The 9,992-nt window shown below is 37.9% G+C and overlaps 2 protein-coding genes across 5 annotated transcripts; both read right to left on the bottom strand.

Moving 5' to 3' along the window:
- Positions 1-500: 500 nt before the first annotated feature.
- cybrd1 (cytochrome b reductase 1) lies at positions 501-3,112 on the bottom strand. Of its 4 annotated transcripts, none has more exons than XM_020596544.1 (4): positions 2,883-3,112; positions 1,482-1,690; positions 970-1,124; positions 501-868 (listed from the first exon to the last, which is right to left on the bottom strand). In XM_020596544.1, exons 1-4 carry the CDS (start codon positions 2,962-2,964, stop codon positions 589-591), a joined length of 726 nt encoding a protein of 241 aa, XP_020452200.1. In that variant the 5' UTR covers positions 2,965-3,112; the 3' UTR covers positions 501-588. The 4 variants fall into 4 exon arrangements, with proteins under 4 accessions (XP_020452200.1, XP_020452201.1, XP_020452202.1 ...); XM_020596545.1 differs by having other exon boundaries at positions 2,912-3,104; XM_020596546.1 differs by having other exon boundaries at positions 2,941-3,104.
- Positions 3,113-4,236: 1,124 nt separating this feature from the next.
- dcaf17 (ddb1 and cul4 associated factor 17) lies at positions 4,237-9,992 on the bottom strand. The gene is made up of 14 exons (XM_020596542.1): positions 9,955-9,992; positions 9,748-9,851; positions 9,165-9,255; positions 8,913-9,053; positions 8,743-8,821; positions 8,501-8,590; positions 8,320-8,424; positions 8,025-8,127; positions 7,794-7,936; positions 6,986-7,095; positions 6,785-6,872; positions 6,456-6,539; positions 5,395-5,550; positions 4,237-4,616 (listed from the first exon to the last, which is right to left on the bottom strand). Exons 2-14 carry the CDS (start codon positions 9,794-9,796, stop codon positions 4,509-4,511), a joined length of 1,347 nt encoding a protein of 448 aa, XP_020452198.1. The 5' UTR covers positions 9,797-9,851; positions 9,955-9,992; the 3' UTR covers positions 4,237-4,508.

Raw genomic sequence — 9,992 nt, 5'->3', positions numbered from 1 at the left:
GCCATCAAGGGCTGGGTAAATCGTGTCGAGACAACTCGTTGGATTAGAAACTCATAGTGGTAATATACAACAATTGTTTGTTTTTTTTATCATGCCGATTGTAAGCCCCAGCTCGTGACTCTAATGTATTGCATACACTGACGTGAATGAAATACTAAAATCACAATCTGGATATATTTAATTGTACGTTAATTTCCCTCTTCAGGATTAACTGGATTAATAATATATTTATAAATAGTCAAAGAATAAAATCCCAGTTAAAAAATTGCAAATTTATTGTAAAATATAGATTCTGAATATATTTCAAACACATTATACCAATATCAGAATACCAAGAAATTAAAAGCCCATAGAAATCTTTTAAGATGATTTGTGCAGTGTGCCAATAAAGCATAAGATAGTTTATCATTACTTAAATGCACTTATAACAATAAATCATGGAGGAAACAACAAGCTCAAAATTTAACAAAATGAAAAAAACTGAAGCTCAACATGCAACCTCAGCAGAATCGCATTTATTCATTTTGACTTTCTCTGACCCGAGTAGACTGGGTGAACATGTATCAACACTGGAGACAGCATCAGTGATTAGTTAGTCTGATCATCTAATCTATTATTCCTCCTCCTGACATCTTCACTGGCCTCGGCATCAGTTCCAACAGACAGCTGAGACATGGCTGGACCAACTTTGGTGCTGTCCTCACCTCCCCCACTGGTATGCAAAATATGTAAGGTCTGCTCACTGGGACGTTTCCAAGATGGTCGAGTGACAATCCAGAGGACCAGAGCTCCAAAAACCACCAGGAAGACTCCCAAGATGTTCACAAAAATCGCCTCTGGAGGCAAGTCCTTGTATTTTGGGTTGTTCCTTTGTCATGAAGTACAAAAGAGAAAGTTATACAGATGTTGCAAATTAGCATTGTGCACCTGGGTCTTCAAGAGTGTTCTAAGCATTTTTAAAATACTTACAGACCAAAAATAAGCTTCTCTGTGATGCCCATGAGTGCCACAGCTATAATACTGGTAAAGAGTAAAAGACCACTGTAGACATGAACAGGCATAAGTGCTGCTCTCCAGGATACAGGTGTAACTGGTATCAGGAACATGCCAACTCCAAGAACAAGCTGCTCATTGAAGGACAGCGAGAGAAATAAAGACTGTTATTTATCATGACTTTGCATTTTACAGAAGACAACACGGAAAGAGGTTATTGTTGCCTGGTGCTGTTAAAAAGAATCTCACTATCACATGTGTAAGACATACTCTCCTACTCTGCATGGACCATGTTAAACCAGTTCATTATTAAAAATGTTTAACTCTTATCAGAATCAGATACAATGGCAGAGTATGTTGAACACGCAGTGAATATGACTCCAGCCTCTCAATGTGCTCACAAAACCAAGAGTCTTGGTCTCTCTCTCTCTCTCTCTTTTTTTAAATCAGTTGTGTCAAATACATATAGAACATTTTGCTTTATTTACCTGCATACCGTACAGTATCACAACTACCAGCCCCAGCCAGCTGTGCAGACTGTACAGGTTGGGGATTTTGGCACCATTGTGGAAGTCAAAAACTGCCACCAGTGATATAACAGCAAAGATGAAGGCCAGCAAGTTCAAGCCTGCATGGATGAACTTCATCATTAGTTTGCTGCACTGCCAGGTCCAGGGGAGCCTGTAGACAATTATGGCTGTAAGAGAGCATTACGTCAATTTACACTGTTGTTCAAACAGGGCTTGATGTATGATATACATTATCATATTTTGACAATATTAAATTCATTGTCATTAAAAAAGTAGACATTACATTTAGTGAAGCTTTTGCATATGAAGAGCACCGAGTGAAATCCAATATGCGTTTTTTAATACTTTGTTGCCTTATGTAACTTTTTTTATTTTAAGACTAAGTGTTCTTTCTGGCTTTTGACTCTTTACTTGACTCCAAAGGAGAGCTGCACAAGAATTCCTATACGTCTAGACTGTCTGTTTATGCATAAATGGTAAATAAAAATCTTGACTTGATGAAAGGTATGATGGTAACCACTCTTGTCATTAGACAGTATAGATTACTTTTTATTAATAGGTGAAATATACATCCCAGGTCAACATCATGCAGTAGCAAACTCAGATGTAAAGCCATAATGTCAGATTAATTCATATTTATATTCACAATTATTCGCTTTACATTACTGCTATGTGAACAACACTCCTAGAATAGGTATTCTGAGTAGATAAAAATAACAGAACAATATAAAAATACTAAGTTAAAAATAAGAGAGCTAATAAACAAACATATTACCAGCAAAATACCATAAGGTCATCTGTGCTGAAAGAAGAGCCACACACCAAAACAGCCTTCTATGCGGACCTCCATGCCCCATAGAACTATTTACAAATGGCCAAAGCCCATAAATCCCATCAGAAGGGCCCTCAGTCATGGTGCACTGCCCCAGCTAACTGGTCCCACCCCCATAACAGAACATGAACACAACAGTCTCTAACCCAGCAAGAATGCTGGAGGACCATGCCCAGCGAGAGACATGACTTAAAAGTATATATGTTTTATTTCTCTCTGAAATGAGAGATAAATTAGAGATAGAGTTAGAGATAAATTTATCTCTATTTCCACCACTGGTAAAGAGTAGGCCTAAGTTTCATAGCATTGCCTAACACATGCAGTTTTGTGGGCCCACACTGAAACAAACTTTTGAAAGGTTTATTTGGTTTCTACACCTTCATAGTTACGCATTCTTCAGCAGTTATATCCCACAAAATAATTGGAAAAGCGAGCAACAACTTCGGCTATTTGTTTACATTTCTTCAACACAACAGCCAAGTCCCGTTTGCTCTTCGTATTTCTCTAAAATAAACAGTTTCTCTCACCCATTCCGTGCAAGAAAATAAAAACAACCCCCCCGGCGGCGGCGGCAGACAAAACAACCAGAAACTGCTTCAGATCCTCCATGGCCACCACTGAGCAGCAGGTCGGAGCCACTCGACTGGAGCAGTTCTTATCACAACACTTCAAGTGGTAGCTGGTAAGGACGGAGCTCGGTCACGTGACCCAGAGCTGAGCAAACGTTTGGAGGAAAAGACGTCTTGTAATTTTTGTGGTCTATTCGGACCAGATGTTTTCATTTTTGCGTTGTCACCCTTTGACGTTCATCCGATATGTTTGTGTGCTTCCTTTTTCACAGTTGTAGCCTCAGTATCTAGATGAATCAGGTTGGGTAGTTGTAGTATTTTTTGTACTCTAATGTATAGTCCTACTCGGTTTTCAAGTCCATGAGGTGCACCTAATTAAAATTAATGCAGCCTAGTACGGCACAAAGATAATAATGTTCAATGCTGAACATTAAGATGAAATATTCGTGACTATTATAGTCTTGCAACAGTGCTCTTGGATGGTTATGAGTAATATTTACACGTTGTTTTAATCATATGACAACTGCGTTTTCTGTTACTAATGGACACGTGAACTGGGCCTAGCTTTTCACTGTAGCATTTATAGTTAGTTTGTTGGTTTTAACTTTATGGTGTAAACGTCTTTTATGATGTAAACAGTTTTTCCTGGTGTAAATAAAGGTCATGTGCAAGGTCAAGTTTGGGTGAAAACTCATTCGTGTGATTTATTCAAGTTAAACGTGTAGATAATTTGGGGTCTACTTAAAACAGTTGGCAATATGCTTAAAGTTGCACCTAAAGATCATTTCATCTCCTGTTCATTTAGACACTTCTCACTTAATCAAAACAAACGCCACTGTGCACGGAGTCTGGAATCTGAAAGCAGCAATCATTTGTGAAACGTGATGCTACCGCCATTTATAATCTCCAGTAAAGTGCTGCTGGTGAATCACTACGTCCATCAGGCCTGTGAAGGCGTGGCTGCATCAGGTTTGATTGACAGCTGCCTGGCAACATAAGCAAACAACCACACAACCAGCATCTGATTGTGGTATACACACAAGTAAACTGCCCCGCCCACTTCAGATCAGCGGAGGACGGTGTGTCTTCACTTAAGACCCCATCACTCACAGTAAGAAGCTGTGACATTTGTTTTCAAAGGCTGCTCCACCTTATTTGAAGCATAAACTTACATGACTGTGGATGGTGAAAGCAAATATACAATTCGCAATTTTAGCCACATACATATTTATATGGAAGCACTTTATATGACTATGTCAAATGAGCATAGTGGAAAACAAAATGAGAAATAAATAGAGTTACAATATGTTGGAAAAATATTTTACCTTTATTGTAAAGAAACTGTACAGACATAATAAAAAAATAACAATGGAGAGACTAACAATGATTAAACAACTAACTTGATTATAAAGCGTAATTTGCACACACAAAAAAGAATGGCACGGTGGTCTAAATTGACAAACAGCACTATGAGCCTTCCAGAAAGGCTCAACAAAAATACAGCTTGGAAACAAATGTTTACAAAATTATTTTAAAAAGTAGTCATGTAATGGCTTCCAGCAGCTTAATTCACTTCTGCACCACTTATATCCTGGTGGCTGTTAGTTTGTAAACATGGCAGCAGAAGTTGGTTTTCTTTTGTTCAACATGAATTATGGTGTCTTTGTCAAAGAACAACTCGTGCTGATAGGTCTAAAAACAAAAGACAAAAACCACTCATGAATCCAAATATACAGACACTGAAGCCTAATGTTGGTACGGTACATAACATAAATAAGTACACCCTCACTAAAACTTAACAAATTTAGTTATCTCTGCTTAACCAATAAGGCATATTTGGGTTTCTTAATGATGTAATTTTTAACAATGCTGTTTGTATTGTTTAACAATGAAACATAACAATATTAAACAGCATGGTTGGCAATTAAAAGTGGCATTTAAACTGTTAAACCTCTGTCACACTTGTTGCTCACAACAGTGGCACCACATGGAAGAGAACCGTCTGGAAACTGGTGGTGTCACAATACTGGAAGTATGTCAGCTGACCTCGACCCAACTGAGCACCGGTGGGGGATTCTGAAGAGACAAGCTGAGGAGCAAGTGTCAGGCGCTCAAGGAGGTCATCCTCCAGTAGCTTAACAAGACAGACCTAACCATGTCATGAACACTCACTAAGAAACCCTAGTGCTGTACTTGAAAAAGGAGGACATATTATGTACTAGAAAATCACTTTTTCAAGAATTTAATCAGGGATGTACTCATTTTTGCAACCCTTGATCTGAGCAAAGTTTCCAACTGGTAACTTATTTCATAGTTATTGACGACAAATCTTCCTATGTTGTTATTAAGCATATTTTGTCTTTCTATCAGTTGTAATGGTGATCTTATAAAAATAAAAAATGTATCTTTATATCCAGAGGGGGTGTACTCATCTATGTTGTATACTGTACAGTCATGGCAAATTACTCACCTCATCCCAAGGTTCATCCAGATACACTGTCCGCTGTAACTGCCCACTCTGGTTGTCATGAAGTCGGATGTGAGCTCTTCCTTCTCCCTCCTCACTGTTAGTGGCCACTACTACCAAAAGGTCTAGTTCATCCTCATAATCCACCATACGGAAAGTCTGCAAAATCACAGTGTTAAGGGGTTTTCAGATAGGAGGTGGCAGGTGCTGCGATCCGCTATCGAACCCATTCATTTCTATGTGTTGCGCCGAGACAGAGCGAATTAGCTACAGTCAGCTAAAGTTATTCATTCTGAATTACCACAATCAGTAAAGTGAGATATAAAATTATTTATGCAACTTTTTTAGCCAAACAAAACAACAATGTATGCAAATGCAGCGCATATCTTTCAAACCTGTGCACCATCCCAACATTCAATATGGCGTGACACACCTTCACACGCACACACACACACACTCTCTCTCTCACTCACTCTGTAATGGCAATTTTCAGTATATTCATTTACATTGTTCATTTACATATGAAACTATAGTCTGCTAACAACTGTGGTAACCTTTCACACACTGGACATGTAAACTATGTTTTCTGCTGACACACTGAATGCCTAAGGTATCTTTGTTTACTGCACAAGCAACTGTAACATCCGCAGTCCTTGAAAGTATCTCCTGTGAACCTCAGTGTCTTAGATGCCAGGAAACTCTTTGAACACAGATGCATGATTGTTTAAAGTGTACACTCCTTTGAGTGACGTTATCTTCTGCTTTATATTGAATTGATTCTCCCTTATTCTTTGAGTCGCTGTAACATGCCTCTCTGAGTGCTGCTGTAGACAACTCTTTTCTGCAGAAATAAATTACACAGAAGACGTATCCAACTCAATTCTCTTTATTTTTCGCTCACCGATGGTTGTTCATATATTATACAAAATTAAGGAAAGCACAATTTTTTCCCTAACACTCTCTCTCTCTCTATTCAACTGTATAATTAACTTAGATCCTATTCCTATTGTGTCCTAGTGCTTTTTTAAAAGCAGCACATAATGTAAATGTCATTATTCTGGTACCTCTTGATCTGGGTCATCATCCAGCTGATGAAATCTTCTCTTCACGATGCGGCCCGATGAGGTGACAGTGACTTGTGAGGTAACCTGCAGTAGATGAAAACTAAAAGTGAATTTTCTGAGATTACAGAACTGTACGTACAATCCATCTATACAGTGAGGAGCTAAGTAACTTCGTTGCTCGAGATATGCCAAGTTATTGCATGGGATCTCCTACCAGTGTCAAGGTGAATGTACAGTAAGTACATGAGGCTGATTCATGATAGATGTAAACCAAGTATGTACAGCATATGAAGTATTAAGGCTTTCAACCCAATAACCATTATACTTGCATTGTTGTTTCGACAAGTCTTCATGGAGAAATCCTCAACTACCTTTGATGGCAACCCACTGTTCGGTTCACCAAGAATTTTAAGGACACTGAGGAAAAACAAATTTTTCCTTGTGGAACATTTTCAGTATAATAAAAAATATACATCTCAAGGAACATAATATGCTCTCTTCAACGTTGTGTAAAAGTTGACTGTACTCACTTTATGGTGGTAGGGCCGATGTGGATGATTCTTCCTGAGTCATCAGGATGGAAGAAGATTGCATCACTCTCCAGAGAACAACAGTTCATGTTCTGTATTCCATTTGTTGCCTGTTAGAAAATATAATACAATAATTACAAAGTAATAACTCAAATTGCAAACAGTGCCATGAGTACATCTACACTTTCTCTTCCAGTTTAAGAAACATTAAAAACAAATGTACCCAGTGAGTTAAACATTAAACTTTCATGATGTGCAGCTGGATTTGTGTGGTTCAGTCTATGGAGCATCAACTAGCAGACACTTGTTAAAATGATACTCCACTCAGAGTGTACTGTTTGCATACAGCCTAGCCACTAAAGACTTAGGTGGTTGTGTAAATGCTGCTTGCTTCTGGTGCAACTTTAGAGCTTTAAGGAATGTTGTTTGATAATTAAGACAACTTTTAGTCAGTTTAATAAGTTACCTCCTAATGATGTGCACTGCATTCAACTTCAAACAAATATCAATATATTTCTTTTTTACACTACAAGCTTATACAACATACAGTATCAGGCAGTGATCAGGGAAAACAAAACTGTGGCCCTTTGTGTTTTGGAAACCTTGAGACCATCCCATCTGCTCAGTAACTGAATGCAGAAACTGTCAAAAACACCTGTGGCCCTTCTTACCCTGATATTTTCAACATCCTACAGGGCTATCACACCACACAACTTGTAGCAAAGCATGTCACATTTTGTTCTCAGATAAGCACAGTTATTTAAATGTGGTGGTATATTGTATGGTTAGGTAGGTTCATTAAAAGTACCCTAGTGCTGTCCTTGAGTGAACAGATGTGGTGAGTCCCCTTGTGATTTCTATGTGGTGGTGTGTAGATGTAGTGCCATGGGTGGCCTCCAATCTGAACACCACTGTTAAAGCATGACACTTCGAAAAGTACTGGAAGGCAATCTGCAATAAGATAAAAAAAAACACTCCTGCTTACAGAGGTCAAGTAGGTCTATAAAAATACCATAGGTCCAAACCTAGACAGACTAACCTGTAATCTGGATATTTACTGGGATACCAAATGGAGCCTCTCCCACTGTTTTGCCTCCAAGAAGTGAACTCTGCTTTCCAAGAATTAAATTCTCCGTCATGTACTGAAAACAATGAATGGGATTTCAAAAATATTCAGATGCTGCCAGGTGGCCCAAAAGAAATAATTAACATGTAAATCTTCACAGGTGCATACCTTTTCAAAAAATAATTTTTTTGATGATATTTTTTAAAATTTTGATTGAATTAATACAGTGACATTGTGCAGATGCTCTTTCAGGACAAAAAATACACACCCTATGCACAATGTGCTCAAAGCTGTACAGTCTCACACACTTGCTGTAGGACACTGCAAGGACACCTTCAGATAGAAGTACATCGGTTACACCACTTCCAAATACCTGAAAGAATAAGATTTACATTTATATATTGACATATCACTCCCACGAGCACATTCTTAATTCTTAATGTATATACCTTTTTGTTGATCTCCAAAATGCCCACAATTTGCAAGGGGAAAATATGAAAGATGGCCAGAGACATCACTGTATTCTGAGTGACACCTGCCTTTGGAATTAAAAAAAGAAATTGTGAGATATGGCCATTTTCAATATTTTTGCTTCTACAAAGTCCATGTACAATACAGAAAGATCCCAAACTTTATTACCCTTCAAAAGTGTAATACAGTGTAAAGTGTAAAACAGATACATTCACCTTACCTGTCGTGCTACAGGTGTTTCCTTGTTTTGAACAGATTTAACATAAAGCGTCCCCTGAGGAGCATCCCAGCCAAGATACCTACAAAAAGCAGCACAGAGTAAGGTGAAAAGTTTATAAATTAAAATGAAATACATGTAGAGGAACTGAGAACACAGAGCTGTAACAATACCTGAACTTTTGTTTTGAAGAGAGGTACACTCTCTGCAGCTCCTCTCCTGAGTCGGCTGAAAGGCGACACAGCCAGTTGCTGGCCGTCAAAACCAAGAGGCTAGGGTTTTTTGTGATCAGAGGGAGAGAATAATGTTTTTTCCTGTCAGCGTGAAAGAAAAACCAATGGTTTGAAAGTGGGTTATTAAAATCTGTTCTTTGGAAAGCATCCCCCCAGTGTAAATTCAAATAACTTTTGTTTAATTGAACTTACAAGTGGGCTCTGAGACAGCAAGGCATCTTCAAATTTCTCCAATTTTGATCTCTTGGGCAATTTGTACAAAATTTGAGGCTCTGCATGAACACTGAAATCAGAATAAATAATTGTGTCTGTGTTCGAGTATAAACCTCTATGAACTATAGGAAGAAAAAAGAATTAGGGAAAATAGTAAGAGACAAAAACAATCCATATAAAGTCAAATTGCCTGACATCTGGAAAACCATATACTGAGAAAGATGAAGCCTGGCACCAAAATCATACAAGAAGGAAAATTCTGATGACTGTTTTGCATGGTTTGCTTTAGATTATGATGTGCAGGCATTACAGTCTGCTCTGCAAATGAATTACATCTCACAGTGGGTCTACTGGAATTCCCAGAATTTTTTTTTTTTTTTTTTTTTTTTTTTTTTTTGAGGATGAATAACAACAGTGTGCATTTGAACGATGAACTGTAACTTACATATGCCAATTTGGAAGATGTTGCCATTTAACCTTTATCTGTAATGTTTCATTTTTACTGTAAGGTCAATATGCTAAAAAGTTCATAATTCAAGTTAGCCTAATTATACATACTCACCTGCTATAGCAGTTCTGGTAACTATTAAAGTAGATTTTTCCATTCCCATACTTTATGGTCGATTTTGAAGTTTGGCTCCATACTTTCATGAAGGTCCTGCTACCCTACAGATTACGTTACCAATAATTTTAAAAAAGAAAAATTTGTAAAACATGAATTGGAAGGAGTCCGCTGCAGTAAATATTTAATTGCCTTGTTTTCCATTACCTGGAGGGTGATACCTCTAAGGACCTTCATGTTCATTC

This window comes from Monopterus albus, unplaced genomic scaffold (assembly GCF_001952655.1).
Source record: "Monopterus albus unplaced genomic scaffold, M_albus_1.0 scaffold30.1, whole genome shotgun sequence".
In the NCBI taxonomy this organism is placed as follows: domain Eukaryota; kingdom Metazoa; phylum Chordata; class Actinopteri; order Synbranchiformes; family Synbranchidae; genus Monopterus; species Monopterus albus.
This window is presented reverse-complemented; position numbering and strand designations above follow the sequence as displayed.

Coding starts and splice junctions, on each gene's coding strand:
- cybrd1 (XM_020596543.1), bottom strand. CDS start 2,437: ATGACTGAGGGCCCTTCTGATGGGATTTATGGGCTTTGGCCATTTGTA. Junction 1,125..1,481: donor TGATACTGTACGGTATGCAG/GTAAATAAAGCA, acceptor TTCAATGAGCAG/CTTGTTCTTGGAGTTGGCAT. Junction 869..969: donor GAGAAGCTTATTTTTGGTCT/GTAAGTATTTTA, acceptor TTCATGACAAAG/GAACAACCCAAAATACAAGG.
- dcaf17 (XM_020596542.1), bottom strand. CDS start 9,796: ATGGGAATGGAAAAATCTACTTTAATAGTTACCAGAACTGCTATAGCA. Junction 7,937..8,024: donor AGTAAATATCCAGATTACAG/GTTAGTCTGTCT, acceptor ATCTTATTGCAG/ATTGCCTTCCAGTACTTTTC. Junction 6,873..6,985: donor ATCGGCCCTACCACCATAAA/GTGAGTACAGTC, acceptor GTTTTTCCTCAG/TGTCCTTAAAATTCTTGGTG.